At 46.8% G+C, this 19,154-nt stretch overlaps 1 protein-coding gene across 1 annotated transcript in view; it reads left to right on the forward strand.

Annotated features, from left to right (window-relative positions):
* LOC144166805 (uncharacterized) overlaps positions 1–19,154 on the forward strand; it is a 51,278-nt gene that overhangs the window by 3,258 nt on the left and 28,866 nt on the right. The window contains exons 4-5 of the mRNA XM_077696297.1: positions 4,249–5,387; positions 15,349–15,492. Of these exons, the coding sequence (XP_077552423.1) occupies positions 4,249–5,387; positions 15,349–15,492 (1,283 nt within the window). The remainder of the gene's footprint in view (positions 1–4,248; positions 5,388–15,348; positions 15,493–19,154) is intronic.

Raw genomic sequence — 19,154 nt, forward strand, 5'->3', positions numbered from 1 at the left:
GGAAACTCGGCAACCAGCCATTAACTGCGCAAACTGTTCTGTGTCACAGACGTAGCCCATCACAGTCCAAAAAGGCCACAAAAGCGCTACTTCGGTTCTTAAAGGACACAGGCCAGTCTGAACGATTGTAGAGACACTGTGCACCATTGTTCATTTGTTGTTTGGTTAGTTTACCGTTTCCGTTTAGGCTTTATTAGTGCCTATTGTTTTGTTATTGTAGTTATCTCTAATTTTTCTTTTCTTGCTCCTCAAGCTCTATTCCTGTCTTTTCAATACTCTTTCTGTCTCTTTAAATCCCTCCTTCCCCACTTCCCACGTGTAGGGTAGCCAACCGGGCTGTAGCCTGGTTAACCTCCCTGCCTTTCATGCACTGTATTATCCCTCCCTTCCTTCAAATGATGTTGGTTTGTGCTGAGGGCTGCGTCAAGGGGAACTTCCCTATTGCTTCTCCCGTTTCTGTATTAAAAGGGGCCAGCCATGAAGACAAAAATACAAATTTGTCTTATCGAAAAGACGGCTTTGTCCAGATAACAATAACACCAATTTCACCTCAAACGTCAAGTGAATAATTGAGATATTAAAGGCCAACTGCCCTCAAAATTTCAACCCCTTGAAACAAACCTTATTTTCGTATAGTCTGCCTAAAAGCACTTTAGGATACAAAATAATGCAGCTCAAATACGCGTATCTACGGCACAAACGGCTGTCAAAAATCGGCGATTTTGAAACAGAAAGTGAGAAGAGCACGGCCATTACAAGTGAAGTTGCAGTTGGGCCCAGCTGGCGACCGAGCAGCCACAAGGAGCCGGCCCGCCGGAGGGTACCTGCGCGCAACGTTTCCCCCTCGCAGCTGCCCTAAATGAAAAGCGGCCATTGGAGCTGAACCGGTTCTCGTGGCTGGCCGAAGGAAAACGCACCCGGCCGGCCGCATTGCAACTTCTGCTTCATAGCTGTTTTCAGGTTTCGCCGGCAGGTGCAGCGTCGCCCGCAACGGAGCAATTTTGAACGTTTATAACTTATCAACAACGCATTTCGTGGGGCTACCAGTTATGTCCCAGTCAGTTTGGTGGCACGTGGTGTACGTTCACTGTAAATTTGGCCCAGGTTGGCCTTTAAGGAAAACAGATGAAGCAGCTGCAAATCCTCAGCCACTTTCTGACAATTTGTCTCGGACGTCACAGAATTTTATTTGTTCAGTCTGAAGATAGATGCCTATCCATGCCACCACCCAGATACATAACTGGGCGATTGTAGTGGAACCTCTATAGTTCCATTTTAGTGTATCACGTCAATGCTAATGTATAGTTAACACACTGAGAACTATGTTTTTAGGGCTGGCACATGTTACATCACTTCTGCACATAATACGTTGCTGGAGCATGAAATTTAAAAGCTTATCAATATTCCTCGCATTTTTTTTTTTTTTTCGGTTAAAAGCATCTTGTTGCTTTAACGAAGCTGAGTGAGTTTCCACAGGCTCATCGTCACCTCATTGCCGTGTGAGGTCTTGCTTTTGGGAAGTTTCTGTAACCGGGTTCTTATTTGACTCTGAAAGTCTGTACATTGCACCCGTCCAAAAACATCACGCAAATACCAATGGAGCAGTGGTTCCAAAACTATTGGTCAGGACTCTCTCTGGTATTGTGAGTAGCTTCAGAACTGAAGGGGGGAAAAAAAGAGAGAAACAAGAAATTAAGTGCGGGCGGTTTAGTCTAGCCTGATTTGAGTCCACCTGAATGTCAATTTCAAGCTTTACACACGCAGATGGGTCACGAAGAAAGGGGTTAGCAGAAGTGCCCGAAGCTGTTGTAATGAAGTGAACAGATACCAGCTAGTTGGTGCATGATGCTACTTAGAAAAAACAGTGCCAAAAACGATGGCCTCACGAAGTATGGGATTTCTGGTGGCGTGCGATGGCAATTTCAAGTATCTCATATGGCCCACACATGTATGGAGTGCATCATGCCGCGCGTTACAAATAGGCACCATTTCTGGCGGGAGTAGGCTAAAAATTCTTACCCATTAGAAATGCACCACCCCCTTCCCCAAAATAAAAAAAAGGGGGGGGCTGCATTTTCTTGTTTGTGCACATTGCAGTCACATCTCGTTGTATTCCAAAATCACAATCAGTGCCAATTATGTGTGGAATTTTTCAAGCCTCACGCTGTGTGGGAAGAGGGCTGCTGTTGGTAGGACTGTCAAAGTTTTCTAAATCGTTTTTTTTTTTTTTTTCTTGGGGCAACGGCCACCTTTTACAATGTGATTTGTTGAAGGTGCTGTGTAGACAAAATGCAACATTTGGAAGAATGAGCCTTTGGTAACTCACTGTGCTCCCTCCCTACCTGCCACGAAAGACATTTTAGATGCGACTGCATCTCATTCACTCGCCTTGTCCCTCCATACGGCGTTGTTGTTGTTGTCCGTCCACACCCTTCCCCCATTCTCCTCGCCGCGCGAGCTGCGCTCTTTGCCACTCACCCCCTCTCCTCTCCGATAGCGAACACTCTCTCGCGAGGGGCATTGGATTGGATTGGATTCGATTGGATTGTATTAAAGTGGATTGTGTTGCGTCATAGCCGCGCCACTTTGCGTCATAGCCGCGGTCGTTCCAGCACCGGCGTTCCGATTTCGGGCACGGGCATAGACTTGATCTTCGCTGCAAATTGCACGGTGGTCCCGTTACTTCACCATCCACTACCCGTACACTTCAGCGACCACAAGGCCGTCATCGTTAACGTTACGCCGCGTGTTAAATAAAGAATACATCATACGCGTTCCTCACACGTTTCACACAACTAGAGAATCAACCCAACGGAAACGCCAAGTGAACCCCCAAGATGCGTCGCATCTCCACAGGGTTCCCCTCGCGGGAAGGTGGGGTAATTTTTTTTCAACGAAATAGGTGCCAGAAAAATATTGAAAAACATTTCGATTTCGCGCTGCATTGACGTGATATGGCCACGCATGATTTGATGGGAGTCAGCAGTAAAACCATAGTTTTTAGTGTGCTGGCTGCATGTCAGCACTCAAATGATAAGATAAAAGGGAACTAGAGGCCCACTTCAGTTGCCCAGTCATGTTTCATGGTGGTGGCTTATGTGGGCGGCCACGGGTCGCCCAAACAAGATTCTTTGACGTCATAAAGAAGTCACCCGAAAGTGGCTCAGGAGTTGTCACTGCATCACATGTTTTAGATGCGACGGCATCTCATTCACTCGCCTTGACCCTCCATACGGCGTTGTTGTCCGTCCACACCCCTCCCCCATTCTCCTCGCCGCGCGAGCTGCGCTCTCCGCCGCTCACCCCCTCTCCTCTCCGATAGCGAACACTCTCTCGCGAGGGGCATTGGATTGGATTCGATTGGATTGGATTAGATTTGCATTGGATTAAAGTGGATTGTGTTGGATTGTGTTGCATCATAGCCACGCCACGTTGCGTCATAGCTGCGGCAGGGTGTTCACGGCACGTTTCACGCGATGGGAGAATCAACCTAACGGAAACAACAACGGAACCCCCTATGTGTCGCATCTACACAAGGGTTCCCGCGAGGGGAGGTGGGAGTAATTTTTTTTGAGATCTCAATTATTTGTTTGAATTGTGTGATGAAAATGATATAATTGTTATTTAGACAAAGCAGTCCTTTTAATGATCCAAACTTGTATCATATCTTCATGGCCCCTTTAAATTTCAAGTGTGTAGCTATAAAAAAAAAAACTCCGGGTTATCTTTTGTCTGTTGAAATAATTGGTGAGAATGTAGTATACACTCTAAACACACCGAAGATATAAAATCAGCCAGTCATATATCAGTCTATATTGAGTATTGACTGATCCCTTTTAGCAAGAAAGGTTGGAATGATAACCCATCATGCAATGTATATGCGTAGAAGAGTGCATAAATTTTTGCTCGGGGTAAGGCGTCCACCATTATTTATGATAAAAGTGTGTACTGTTTATTTTGTAAGAAATGGGGGAGGGGGGTAGTGGAAGGTGAACATGGGTGGTTTATAGCTGGGAGACATTTTAGCTCGTAGGAAGGGACTGTTGAGTGTCTGCATGCATGGCGTTGCATGTCATGTTGTGCAGGATAACAGTACGAATAATTGATCCCCTATTTATGCAGAGCCTCCTTCTCTCTACCTTCATTCAATTTTCAATACATATGTATACAAGCAGTGTAGCTGAGATTCACATGGAAGTTGTTCTGTGTAACTCTTCCATAGTCTTCAAAGCTCCCTTTCTGTTCCAGATGAACTGAACCTCCCAGAAGTCGTCATCGGAGCCTCCAGAGCTTCATCAGGAGACCTGTTAATTCCTTCATGCCGCACTGACCATCGCACTGCGCACAGAAGGCCCAAAGATGATTTCCCAGAGTCCAGGAGGGATACAGGAAGCACGGAAGAGAGCACCACTTTGCTTTCCTCCTTGCAAGCCTGCAGCAGCATCTCCAGTGCCAAAGAGCAGTCCTCGGACAGTCCAATAGCTGCACCAGGACTGCCTTCCTGCGTTCTTGTGGAAGAGCGGAGATCGGAAAGCGAGGAGAAAGACATTGATTCAATCTGTCCTCCTCCAGCTAAGACAGACCCCGTCGGAGAGTCTGAATTGCAATGTACAGTCTCTAAACGTCCTGTTGCCAAGAGGCTGTTTGCTGATCCCGCGACCAGTAGCCGACTGGCCTCGGTAGTCGACTCGGAGCCGCAGGAACTGATGGACCCATGTGAACTGGAAGGCATGTTCGACGAGTGGTCTGAGGAGTGCAACCTCAACACCGCTTATCTTCCTGCTGTTAAAAAAGACTCTAGAATTGTGACTCAAGGACTCGGAGACAGTCATCGAGTTGACAAGCCATCAGCAAGTGGTCGCGGTGATGTTGAAAGCCGTTCCTCCGAGAGAGTGGATGGCAGCCGGATCAAAGCACTTGACGAGGGACCTTCGGACGGCAGTGAAAAAGAAAAGTCCACTGAACGCGATTCTGAGAGCTGCAACCAAGGCTCCCAGAATGAAAGCCTGGCTGGGACGGACCTTCCAGCTGAACCTGTTGCTGAGAGTGCAGAGGAAGTAACGGCTGCTGAAGGCGACCAGTGTTCTCAGTCACTGTCAAGCTCCCTACAACCCCTGTCAGACCTGTCAAATTTTACGGAAGAGGACATCGGTGATGGAGAGCTGGCAGAGTTGAGCGAATTGGAAAGGCACAGCGAGCCGGAGGAAATAGGTTCTCCGGAGCATCGTCGGAGCGAACCTGACGACTGCTGGGGCGATGAAGATGGTGGCCGACCTGACCAGGACTGTATGGATGCTAAGGATGAGGGAGGGGACTGCAAGACATTATCGGACTCTAGCTTGGTGCTTGGAACGAAGAGGCCGCTCCTGTTCTTCTGTGAACTCAAGGTAGGCCTCTCCACCTTTTTTTTATTTTGTAACTCCTAGAAGAGCTCCTTAGCTTGAACAGTGGTCATGACAAGCCCTGGTATTCTTTTGATGTAGTTTTTTCGCATCCTCATTAGCTGCTATGGTGGCACAATGGGGTTAATGCAGGAATAGCCTCAGCTCTCGGGTACAAGTTAAGAGCAGCAGTAGCTCATGCAGTGTGTCACTACACCGAAGCAACAGACCCAGATGTTGACACACACGTATGTGTTGGAAGAGACTGCAGTCACTGCGTGACGTGATCTGCTTTATCGCACCTAGTTTGTCATCACTGCAGTAGTTTACGAGCAGGTTAAGTCTGAGAAATTACGACGGCAACTTGTTTCATGTTCAAAATACTTGTACTAGTGCACTGTTTGGACCGCACGAAGGAACTGCCGGCTGCAGTGATGAGTCACAGGGAAAACATCCTTTGTTGTTCTTAGATAGAGATAGATAGATTGATTGATTGATTGATTGATTGATTGATTGATTGATTGATTGCAGGGTTTAACGCGCCAACACAACGCAGGCAATGAGTCGTGCAGTAGTGGAGGGCTCCGGATTAACTTTGACCACCTGGGGATCTTTAACGTGTGCCGAAATCTTGAACACACAGGTGTTTTTTTCTTTTCGCCTCCGTCAGAAAAGTGGCCACCGCGGCCGCCAATCGAACCCGCGCCCTCGTGCTCAGTCCATTGTTGTTCTTAGGTTGTACCCGAGTATAGTAGGGGCATTTTTTTTTACCTGAACTGGTGCAGGTTAGTGCAGTGTTGTGCAGAACAGTGCAGAGTGCTACTGAGGATATAAATTAGTAAAAAAAAATGAACATATGCTGCGCCGCTTGCACCAGTACAGCCAGTTCAGGTAAAAAAAATTCCCCTAGTGTAGCAGCATAGAGCAGTGGTTCCCAAATGGGAGCCTGCAAGGGGTATCCACGAAGCGCTCTACGGAATTCTCTCTGCCCCATTTTTCTTGTATCGTTTTTACCCAACCTTGGTCGTTCCACAAGAAAGTGGCTGTGCCTGATAGCCCGTAAGTTTGACTTCTCGCACAACACCTAATTCAGGTTTCTGCATAACACCGCAGCTATGCAAAAAAGACAGGCACGCAAAAGATGGATGGTGGTGGGTAGGTGTCCTTAAATGCAAATAGATTCACGACTGGACTCATATCAACGTACTTCACGGATGGCTCCCCCATTACGTCTGCAACACCAGGAGGGTTCCAAGACACACTTATTGAGAACCAGTGGTTTAGTGTATCGTACGTATAGTGAGTGCTTACAGAATCATTATTTTACCACTCATTTAATACAGGGGCCACGCAGACAAAATACAAGTTTGTTTTATTAAAAAGACTTGGCGTTCCGTAGTGCCTCTAGCGTTTGTCCGGTAGAAAACGATGCTTCATTCACTGAGAAATTGAACATTTTAAACCAGGATTTTATTTCTCTTGTTAAATCATGTGTTTCCGGACGTCAGCGATGACGTAAACGGGTAAGATGCTACGGAGCTGCTGCGAACGGCGCAACTTCTCTTGGTTCGCCGTGTCCTTTCACAGATGGCGCCACAGTACCACTAAGAGGCCGCTGTCCATGCTTGCTCTGTTTCAGACCGGGTTGTACTTGGCTTACTTTTGTTACGTTTGATAGTAATCGTTGATTGATTGATTGATTTGTAGGTTTTAACGCGCCGACGCAACGCAGGCGATGAGGCGCGCCGTAGTGGAGGGCTCCGGATTAACTTTGACCACGTGGGGATCTTTAATGTGCGCCAAAACCTCGTACACACGGGCATTTTAGCTTTTCGCCTCCATCAGAAAAGCGGCCACCGTGGCCGGGAATCGAACCCGGGACCTCGTGCTCAGCTGTGCAACGGCTTAGCCACTGAGCCACCGCGTTGGGTTGATAGTAATCATGTCATGAATTGTTGGGTAGGACTTGACAGGCAGGGTTTCATATGTGGTGATGTCACTTTTGCCAGTTAGCCAGTGTCCTGTCAGACAAGCCCAACATGCCCGACGCCAGTGCAGCTTCAGCCATCAAAGTGCGTGCCCTTTGCACTGGTGCTTTTATGTTTACATGTTTGTTCGTAAATTTCCTTGTTTGCCCCGCCATTCTTACTGTATAAAAAGAATTTGTATTACATTGAATTGCAGATAGCTCGTTCCGCAAGCTTATAAGTCCTGCCTAACTTGTGTTTGCTTTTGTCGGCCCCAGCCAATCGCACAGCTGTCCATAATAAGTCAAAGGTTCTAGTGCAGGTAATGAGCTAATGGGTCGCATGGCCAGTCTCGTTTTTTTCCTAACTGTAGAGCTTGTTTGAGTGAAGTTTGTGTTCAAAGTGGCGTAAGTTTTATTCTAACGAGGCAATATTTCGAACGAACCAAATCTGCATTTTGTGTGCATGGCTGCTTTAAGCTCTAAGGTGTGAGTAAACTTAGCTGGGAAGAGTCTGCTGCATTTTATTTTGAAGTTGTAGGAGAGGCTGAACGCAAAAAGGCATTACCAGTTCTACGAATTAAATTGCTTGATCATAGAGTGAATTTTGCATGCGTTCATAAAAACTTTTTCACTTGCATCATGTATTCTGGCTAAGGCGTTGCGCTGCTGAGCACGAGGTCGCGGGTTCGATTCCCAGCCGCGGCGGCTGCTTTTCTGATGAAGGCGAAAAGCAAAAACGCCCTTGTGTACGAGATTTCGGCGCACGATAAAGATCCCCAGGTGGTCAAAATTAATCCGGAGCCCTCCACTACGGCACGCCTCATCGTCTGCGTTGCGTCGGCGCGTTAAACCCTACAATCAATCAATCAATCAATCTATTCTGGAATTTCGTCTTTATGACTGCTGAGACAATGCTTGAAAAACGTTACCTGTCAGCACCTTTGAACGCTTGGTACCTCTAAGTAATTCAGTTAAATAACAATCCTATTGGGCACAATTTGTATTGCATTAAAATAAGAGCTTCCAACTTGTTAAATGCCACTGTCTTGGCTTGTGACCATGTTATGAGCTGCTCCACCAAATTTGTACAAGGAGAATGGCGAAAAGGCAGTGTCATTTTTGGAAACACTTTTATAGGAAAGAACGTGCATGCAAGTTAGCTGAAAAGAAGGAAAAAAAGAGAAAATGCACATGTAGATGAGCACAAGACATAAATCCAATTCACGGATTAGACAAAGTTTACCTCTGTCATCAGGTCCCACTTGGGGGGAAACTGATGTGAGGGTTGTGTGTCCTCTAAATTATTATCTGATAAGAAAACATGGGGAAAGCATCCCCTTAGCCTAGGCAACGAATCTTAGCCCAAAACTCCTTGTGGGGAAATTGTCATGTTGTGCGGAGCTTCCTAGTTGAATCACCTATGCGCAGCCAATAGGCTGAGTGCTTCCAAGGGATGTACACGCGTGCGTCTTTTTTCTTAGGAAAAATGTTTTCCAGAGCACCACTTTCCTCCCTCACTGAACCTTCTGGATTTGGTGGTAGTGTGAGCAAAATTGACTCGGGTAAATTGCAATGAAGCAAACAAGGAGTCGATATTTATCATGAAATAGGTAAAAGTCGAGACTATCCACGGCTGACATGGCATCAGAGCACATGGGGAATCAGAGAAAGACTAAAGAGAGTAAACTTTATTACAAGCTTAGTAATTAAAAGAGCCATGAAGAGGAAACAAAAGTTTGGTTCATTCAAAAAATTGCCCCGTTAGAATCATACTGACACCACTTTTAACATAAACTTCGCTCAAATGAGCTACATAATTAGTAAAAAAATTGGGCCCATCTCCCCACGAGGGGGGACTCGAGTAAATGCGTCGCATAGGGGGTGGGTGTATTGCGTTAACGTTAGGATTTGGGGGGTGGTGGTGAGGTGGTAGTGAATGTGTTAACTATTATTGCTTATTACTATTAATTATTATTATTTCTTTCATATATTAATTATTACTTTCGTGATTTTGCGACTTGAGTCCCCCCTCGTAGAGAGATGGGCCCAATTTTTCTTTTTTTTTTTTTTGTGACGCAAGAAGTGAAGGCAAGGAGTGGGTTGTGTAAGTCGTTATTTATTTATTTGTTGCTGTTGTCGTTGTATTGGACGCTGAGAACGACGGCTTCGTGGTCGCTAAAGTGTACTGTTAAAGGGGGCCTGAGATGGATTTCAAAGTGTTTTTGTTTGTGTCAGAAATCTACTCTATAGTTCTTGTAGAAACAAGTCCAAAAAGAGTAAGCATATTCGCTCACGCTAACAAAAGTTATTACCCCGACGAGACAGAACTATTTGTTGGCTCGGCAGCTTGCGATGACGACATAGTCCGACCTCGTCCGAGGCGAAGCACTCATTTCATGGTTGGCCGCCGGAATGTCCGCTGTTTTTGACGGCGGCGGTTTGGTTTAGAGCGTCGTCGTTACCATGGTTACTTTAGCGAGTGGGTCGCACATGAGACGACGACGTCCTTTTTTTTTTTTTTTTTTTAAGCTACGTTTTCAGTCTTTACGGACTTTGAGCAGGAGATACTGGTGATTGCGGAAGTCGACCTTGCATGCGCGAGAGTTTCCGTGAACGGTAACTTATTTTTACCGTCGCTACATAGTGATACAGAGGCTAGAATTTCTACCGACTGTAGTAGCGAGCCCCCTGCGCCGGCGAAATGTACGCTCGCGTTTTGATTAGATTACCGGAAAGTTCCGAGTGAACGCCCTCCCCCGAAACATCGCCCACCCCCTTTTACGGGTGAAATATTCAATTTACTGGAAGACGCGCGCCCACCCCGTAAAATCCATGGCTTTAGCGCCGATGAGTGAACAAAACAAACCCGAATCATCTCTTCATGTGTAGATGCGGTCACTTATTCGTCCTTTCCGCGCTTGACCAGAAATTTCGCCCATCTCGTATTTTTCACTTGATATCACTGTACTTAAATTTGGGTGGCCGTTCTTCCGGAACTTTACGGCACAGCAAATGCGCTGTGCTCTGCGCTTCATGCAAGCAATCTTAGTTGATGTTGTTTACTACATTCTTGCTAAATGATGATCAGAAGCACGATAAATGACAATTTTTTTTAGAATGAGCGAGCAAAATTTCCGCCCCTACTCCAGCTTCCCACGCTTCCAATGGTTCAGATGCCTTTATGAACTAGCATAGCTCTTTTATGCTTTCAAAATCGTCTTGGGCAAGGTAATATAGGTAACTGCAGAATCATTACAATATATCTTACTCATTTTATATCGAAATATTGAGCGGTGGCGTGAATTCTGGTTAATGCAATACTTGGTCCTAATTCTTCCCACTAGATGGCGGCGTCAACGTCATGTTTTCGATTTTTTAAGCTCTACAGTAGAAGTATACGGCTCTTTTAAAAAAAATTATTACCGTATTTTCCGGTGTATAGGTCGCGGTTTTTTTCTGAAATTTTCGTTGGTGCGTTTTATCCACCGGTGCGACTTATGTATAGAATTCCGGTTCGCGGCGGCCGCGCGTGGGCAGTGCACGTTAGGAGACAGCTCTATGGTCAAATGAATCCGAAGCCCACCGCTACTGTGTTTCTCATAGCCCAAACGTCGCTTCAGGACATTAAATAAAAAAATTAACAGTTTATTCCAGTCGAAAACAATGATAATGGCCTGCGACAACCGCGCACCACTTTCTGCCATGCGCAGTAACTACAGTTCAGAATAAATTCAAAGTAATATCAAACTGGGTAGCAAAAATAAAATGCAGCTTATAAATTATCACAGAGTTACTCTGAAGGATGTAAACGTGCTGCTAATTTTTAAAATGACAGCTTGCTGATAAGTTTCGATTTTCCGGCCGCTTCCGGTCGCGTCACTTCTGTCCGCCATGACACCTTTATTGCACTGATTTACGACAGCACGCGAGAGACGCGCGACGTTTGGAGAGGTGGCCAAATGGGTCTCTGACTCTTGGGACTCCATTTCTACAAAATCAGTTGTAGCCGGGTTCATAAAGGCCGGAATGATCCGTTCCGCGAGTGGTGACGATGTTGGCGAAGAAGATATCAGTGAGTCGGAGGGTGATAGCGATTTGCTGGCGGAACTCCCACTTGAAGTTGCTGAATTGTTTGTTAGTGAGTCGGAGGAAGAAGACTGATGGTTTTGCCTAACGTCGTTTGAAAGTACAAGCCATCTGTGTGTATCAATAAACCATTTTTGAGAACTTTAAGAACTTTGTTCTGTCAAGACTTTGGACGGGAGATGCACGTGTCTAGCCCTCCTCACCGGGCGATGCGTTGATAGGCGGCGGCCGCCGCAACCATGTACTTTCGCCGCTCTTTCTAACAATCTGATTCACTGTGAGTTTACGTAATTAACAAGTGCGTCTTGTACACCGGTGCGTCTTATACACCGGTGCGACTTATATACGTTTTTTTCGGAAAAACTGTCATTTTGAGGGGGGTGCGACTTATACAAAGATGCGACTTATAGACCGGAAAATACGGTATATTCTGAGAGTTCAATCTAAGACGTCTAAGATTCAAGCCATTTCAATTCAAGCGTAAGCGAACAGTTCTGGGCAACAAACGTTTGTGTCATTTGCTTTGCGACAAATTCGCCAGATGTCGCTACTCGGCAGAGCCGGTAAGCCGGAATGCAGAAACCGCAGAGTGCAACCCTTTCGTTTTCAGCGGCAAACTGCTACTCTTGCTTCATTTAACACGGTAACTGGTAAAGCGCGCTAAGGACACTAGGCAACTGGTTCATCCAGAAGGCCGGTGCAGCAAACCACACTTTCCTGCGATCATGACTTGATGGGAAGCAATGAAATGAAACTCTTTGGCAGTTGTCGTTACGGGATGAGCATGCTCTTGCCCTTGTCGCGACCGCCGCAGAGAATCAGCTGCGACAGCGTTTGGGCTTGAACTGATTTATTCAGCCCGCGTGAGCGCACTTGAGCGTGCGCCTCGTGATCACGAGCAGTGCCCGGCGTCGTCCAAGCGCTGCATGCGGAGCTCCTCCTTCGTCGTCGGCGCGGCGCTCCCTTGGCGCGCCGTTCGTTACCACCTCTGAAACAACGTCGAGGCTACGCTCGAAACACAGATGGTGCAAAGAATCCTTTCGGGTACAGCGTCCAAGAAAGCAAATGAAAAGAAAACTGAGACACGGAGTGCTGCGCGATCACGCTGGCTGCAAGCGTCGTTGCTCCTGCGCTCACTGTATCCTTCCGCCGAGAACGGAGGAGCGTCAAGCCCGGTTTCGCCCGGTGTGTAAGTGCTTTACACTCCGGTATAAAACAAATATGTGTGACTGTGTAAAAGCACCCACACACAAAAGATGTTTTTTGTAGCTTTCTGATGTTTTTATGCTCGTAAAAAATTGATTAAATCAAGAGCGCACAAACACGTCACGATTAGTTCAAGAAATAGCCGTTGCGCTCCGATACCATCGACCCCCCAAAAAACCGCATCTCAGGGGCCCTTTAAGGGGTCTTTAAGCAGTGGTCGTGCGTTGCAGCAACTGGTGAAGACGAGATCGATGCAACTGCTGCCGTGTATCAGCAGCTTCTTGACGTAGTTTGAATGAGTCAAGGATATAAGGCGTGTTCGTACCCTTTGATTCTGTGTCGCTTTTGTGGCGCAGTGGGAAGAGCACCATGTACCTTGCGTTCCGCCCACAGGGTCGTGGGATCGAAACCAGGCACCGATAACTATTATTTTTTTTTATATGGTGTAGGGGGAGGGGTGCAGACCTGTTGTTGAGAGCGAGGAGGGTAGCGTGATGTGGGAGAGGAGTGGGGGAGAGGGCGCACCTGCGCGCTGAGCTGTTGCGGACGGGCGGCGGACGCTACATGTGAGTTAAAAAAATGCTCTGCATTTAAAAAAGAAAATGGCCATGCGACCCACTAGCTCATTTCCTGCAACAGAACCTATGATGTCATACCAGAAAGCTCTGCGATTGGCAGAGGGCGGCAAAAGCATACACAAATTAGGCAGACCTTATAAGCTTGCCGAATGAGCTATTTGCGCTTAAATTTAGAGCACATTCTTTTTAAAGCCCCAAGAATGGTGGGACAAACGGTGGAAGTTACGAAAGCACACGTAAACATAGAAGTACCGATGCGTATGCTGCGGTTGGTACCGTGCGTACTATGCTTGGTTTAGGTGCACAGGACTGCTGGGCTTTGGGGTTGTTTCAGACGACACTGGCCGATTGACGCAAGCCACGATGTCTTACGTGACCGTATTTGTCGAGCGAGCACCATGTTTCACGAAACGATTGTCTCCGTGGACAAAACAAGCCAGGTACAAATACGTTCACAAACAAACAAAAGGCAGAAACTGGCTTGCCGCGGTATGGTGGCGCCATCTAGGTTCACTAACGGTACACTAATGGTAAACAAGGCCCTGTGATGTCATTGCAGGTGACGAAAACGCATAATTTAGCAGGAAAATCAAAATTTTGACTTAAATTAATTTCTCAGTGAATAAAGCATCGTCTGCATTCGGACAAGCACTGGGGTCACCATAAAACACGAAATCTTTCGAATAACACAAACTTGTGTTTTGTCTTCATGGCTCCCTTAAGGATGGGGTCCTCAGTCCAGGACGCCATTGGAAATGCCTGCTGCCATGGCCCATTCCAACAGCTAGATAGGGAAACACGGTGATGTCATTTCTGTGGTTCACAGGGGAGCTGCCAGGTGTGCGCAGTGTTTACTTCCTTTCCAAGCTGTACGAATGAACAGAGGCTCTGGGCTTCGGCTAGATGTTGAAACAAAGGATTGAAGGGTTTAAACTGCACATTGTGGCCAGGAATAAGAATACCTTTCTTTATATCTTGATTTTTATCCATTCTTTGATTGAGAGGTTTAGCGAGCCAACACCACACAGGCGATGAGCCGCGTTGTAGTGGGGGCTCCTTGTGATTGATTTTGACCACCTAACGACCTTTAACGTGCAATGAAATATCGACACACAGCCGTTTTCGCTTCCACCACGGCCGGGATCGGACGTGCGGCCTTCGGCTCAGTAGCACAACGCCTTAGCCACTGCGGCAGGTTATTTTTCGTTTTTGACCAGCTTTTACCTAGCCTCTCTTTGACAATGTTTTTAACCCAGACAGCTTGTTTCTTTTACCCTTTGGTTTTGTTGTGTTTGGCGCCGTTCGCGACAGCATAAGAGGCAATTTATGTTCTATCTTTTGTTTTTGTAGTGCTTCAGCATGCCTCTCCACAGCCAGGAATGACTGCTCCATACATCCTCTTCAGTGTACTGTTAAAGGAGCCACGAAGAGAAAACACAACTTCGTGTAATTTGAAAGAACTAGGATTCAGCGGGGCTCTTTGATTTACAGTCTCGGACTCACCGCGGATAGTCCGCGGATAGTCCGAGGATTCCCCAAAGCCATAGGGATACATGGGAGAATTGAGTGCTGGACTGCTTCTCGGGGAGTCTGTGGTGAGTCCGAGACGGTAAATTGAAGAGCCCCAGTATCTCACTCAGCTTCATTACAGCCACAAAAGATGTATTTTTAACGAAAAAAAAAGCAAGAAGTATTTAAAACCTTTCAAACTTTGCGCCACAGTGACGTGTTATGAGCAAGAACGATGTCATATGGGCCAACAATAAAACATAATTTTCAGTGCGCTAACTGCACGTTAGCATTCAAGTGATGCGGTCAGATGGAACTAGAGGCCCCATTACAGACGTCCAGTCATGTGTTGTCGCGACAGGTCAGTTAGGCGGCCGCCAATCGCACAAACAAGGTTCCGTGACGTCATAGAAAAGTTGCGTGAAATTGGCTAGGGGGTCGCGACTGCTTCACACGTTTTCTTCGATATCTCCGTTATTTGTTCGAAGATTGCGATGATATTGGTATCATTTTTATCGGGACTAAGTAGTCTTTCTAATAAACCCAACTTGTATTTTGTCTTCATGGCTCCGTTAAGTACCGACTCTCGCATGTTCTCTGTCGCGTAATGCTTCCCCAGTGTGCCACCAAGCAGCCCGTGAGCAGGGTGTTCGTGGTGCGGGCGACCCCGCGACCTTTCCTGGTGTCGGTGCAAGCGGGGGCCGTCAACGTGTGGCACCTGGAGAAGACCTGGCGGCACACCCTGGTGGCCGGAAACATCAAGGTGGGCCGTTGCTTTCCAGCACGCGTGGATTTGCTTGCATGGTTACTGTGGCATTCTGTGCTTTGAAATTTACAAGAAATGAATCCACGAAAGATTTGGCGCCATTCCGCACTGCAAGTTCAAGGACTAGCATAAGACTAAAGAACCCGGGGTAAAGGGGGGGGGGTACACATATGGCTTGTATTCATTGGCGAGACACGCATGCAGACAACCATGTGAGCGCGCCATCACTGGTTACGTCCGGCTCCGCGGGTTGGCGGTACTTGTCCGTGCTAAGTAAGGCCCCTTTGCTAAGCACATGATGTCTGTTGGATGTTCCAAACTCTACCCCAGCGAACGCAAAGTAATGCCTTGAGTCCATTGTGAGTGCGATTAAAAACATCTCTGTTCACACCACCGTTGAGAATCGGGTTGAAACGGAGCAGACAACGCACGCCGGTGTTTTTTTTTTCTTCGGCGTGCGCGCAGTGGCACAAGCCACGCCGTGTCCATTGCGCAGTGGCCATGTCTGTGGCCGTTTCTAGTGTTGCCAAGCGAATAAACTGACAGCTAAACTTTTCAATGAACACCACCTATACATTGCATTTTTGTGCATATAAGCCACACCAAAAATGCGAAAATTTCAGTGGCAAAGTAGGGGTGCGGCTAATACGTTTGTTTTTTCCTTTAGTAGTGCAGCTTCACGGCAATGCACGTTGCGCCGGGAAGCTTCTACGCAGTAACACCCACTAAGCTTTCCATGGCAGCGATCGCTCGAAACATACAAGGACAATGAAGAAAAAACAAGGACGAGCGCACTGTAACAACTCAATTTTATTAGCGAATTGTGACTTTCTCCTTGCAGTCAGTGTATTGTACTTGCTAAATATGCACTTTGCCTGTCTACGTAGTATGTGATGTGTTGCTTGAGCAGTAACTTTGGTGCAGCCGTTCCTGTATCAAATGTGTGAGCAATACGCGGCGATTTTTTTTTTTTTTTTTTTTTTTCGGCTGGCTGAAAGTGGGTGTGCGGATTATATGCAGGGGCGGGTTATATGTGTTAAAATATGGTAGTTTTCTACGAACATATACTGGAGAGAAATTCAGTGGTAGTATCAAGGCGAGCCACACTTCACCGAGTGTGGCATCGTACATTGCTGCAGAGAAGTGTTCCATTTTTACTTGTCTTGGCTTGGCAACAGGCTTCAACATTGCAAAAATGCCTGTTGCTGGAAAAGTGGGGTTATTGTTCTTAAAAAGACTATTTCAAGTTACTGTATTAACGTTAATGTGTAGCCGATAAGAAAAAATTCTTTGTCAGAAACCTTTAAAACCTTTAAAAAAAAAAAATGTTACAAGAAGGCACGTTGCAATCCAAGCCAAGTAGCAGGGAGACAGTTCCATCTGCTACGGCAGCTCTCACGGCAGCACGCAAATGCGGGGACAGATTTTCCTCTAATATATACTAGTATGAAACTGTAAGTCCGCGTATCCATTAGTCAAACAGTGCTACAGCACAGCACCACGCACTTAGGCATCCTTCCACACACGCTAGGCCACACACGCTAGGCGTGGCCTCATCAGTCTTCTTATGAAAGATATGCAGCAACACATCCATTGCACATTTGCGCTTTGCGCCATCTCGAACGTTCCTAATCACCGTCATGTTGTTCTTGAACCACAGTCTCTTGCACACTGCACAACGGAAACCGAAATTTCTGTCCAGAGAGTCTCCCTGGAATGTCGCGTGCAAGCCTTGCCCTAGTCCAATTTACTACCGTGGTTGCTTCGCCATCACTACTTGCTACCCGCCGCGGTGGCTCAGTGGCTAAGGCGTTGCACTGCTGAGCACGAGGTCACGGGTTCGATTCCTGGCCGCGGCGGCCGCTTTTCTGATGGAGGCGAAAAGCAAGAACGCCCGTGTGTACGAGATTTCGGTGCACGTTAAAGATCCGCAGGTGGTCAAAGTTAATCCGGAGCCATCCACTACGGCGTGCCTCATCGCCTGCCTTGCGTCGGCGCGTTGAACACTACAATCAATTAGAATCATCACTACTTGCTGCCCATTTCCAAGCTTTCCTCCGGCGATGTTCGCTTTACTGATTTGCTCCACCTGCTTATAGAGGGTGGTGCTTTGTAATACCGAAAGGTTTCTTAGCTTTTCTTTCACTACACCAGATGTCAGTGCGTGTCCAACTGGTTTGCTTTGCCTACTGATTGAGAACATCGGGAAATTTTAAGGCACGGACGTAGAAAAATCTATAGGGGGGTTGGGGACAGAGCTCTTCTGTGAAGCGCCATGTTGATGCAGGTGTTACTTGAAACCAAGGAGATACGAATCTCCTCAAAATACCCCCACTGGTAAGTAGCCTTTCACATTCAAGTCGTTGCACTGTGGCTTTGGCCACAAAGCAGCCATGTGTGGCAACCGTTACGTCGGTGCTAGTTGTAGCATTTCTTCCTTCGAGAACTGCCTTGCCTTGATGAAAACCTGTGGTGGCATGGACATGGCCTCCCACAGCCCCCAAACACGAGCACCCTGTTTGTGGGCTGCATTGACCTTAACACTGACACTTTTTTGTACAATTCCTTTAAAAACAGTTTTACAGGGGAATGACAGTGTACCGTAAGCTAATGCATGCTTCAATCTGCAAGCACCAAGCTTCCATAAGAAAAAAGGAACTGGGGCTTTTCTTCGGATGCCAACAGTTTGAGCATTGTATTCGTAAAAAATTCAGGGACTGAATGCGACACAGGGACAAATTGAAAAGTTTTTTTTCTCTGGTCAGGTGCTTTATATTCCCTGCCGCGGACAATGACAGTGTGCAAAAACACCGAACACGAGATCATTTTTGACTTGCCCTCTCACTCCCATGTGCCTGGTGCCAAACCCAGCCCTTCTGTTGGGCTGCCTTGTGTTCCTCTTGCACGAACGTTTCTGGATGTGTGGCGTTTAAAGCCGAAGCTTTGTTTACGGGACAGATGGCGTTCTGCCGAAAAACTAATGCATTTCCCCATAGACCCGTTGGCCGAGTGAAAAGCTCTGATAAGATCTCTCGACACACAGCAAGCGTATGAGACCGGAATTCCATTGTGTGAAAACAATTACTTGAAAATTGCAAAAAAGGAACGGTTCTGGATACAATACAGTTTACACTCGTTACAGGGGATCCGGCAACAACAGACTTCCGGTTACAACAGACCATTTCTGTTGGTTTGTTTGGTCCCCATGCAGAGCTAGAGCAGTCTGAATGTTTACAGCGGAGTTCTGCGGGGCCGGCACCCGATTAGCTTTTTCTTTGTTTAATTTGGCAAGAGAACTGTTATGTCTGGCAACATTGCTGGCAGCTGGGTCAGTGGCGCAGCCAAGCCAGTGCGAGTGGCCTTGTCTTTCTCTTCTCTCTCTCTTCTTTTTTTTTTTTTTTTTTTTATGCGCGACTAGCGACATGAGCGGCAGGGTAGCTGATTTCACTGTCGGATAAACTAAGTATAATTAACGTTGTCGAATGTGACATAAAACAGGCCGACATCGCCAGAAGTACACGCCTATCTAAGCAGACGTCAAGAACAAAGCCACTGCCGATAAACGCGACTCCGCTGAGATTGAGCAACAGCGTTATTGAATACACGAAGTGGTGCACCGGGAGGAGAGTCTGCCCTCGTCGGAAATTTTTTTTTATGTA

The sequence above is a fragment of the Haemaphysalis longicornis genome, unplaced genomic scaffold (genome assembly GCF_048455015.1).
Source record: "Haemaphysalis longicornis isolate Haplotype H1 unplaced genomic scaffold, Haemaphysalis longicornis Haplotype H1 scaffold_19, whole genome shotgun sequence".
In the NCBI taxonomy this organism is placed as follows: Eukaryota; Metazoa; Arthropoda; class Arachnida; order Ixodida; family Ixodidae; genus Haemaphysalis; species Haemaphysalis longicornis.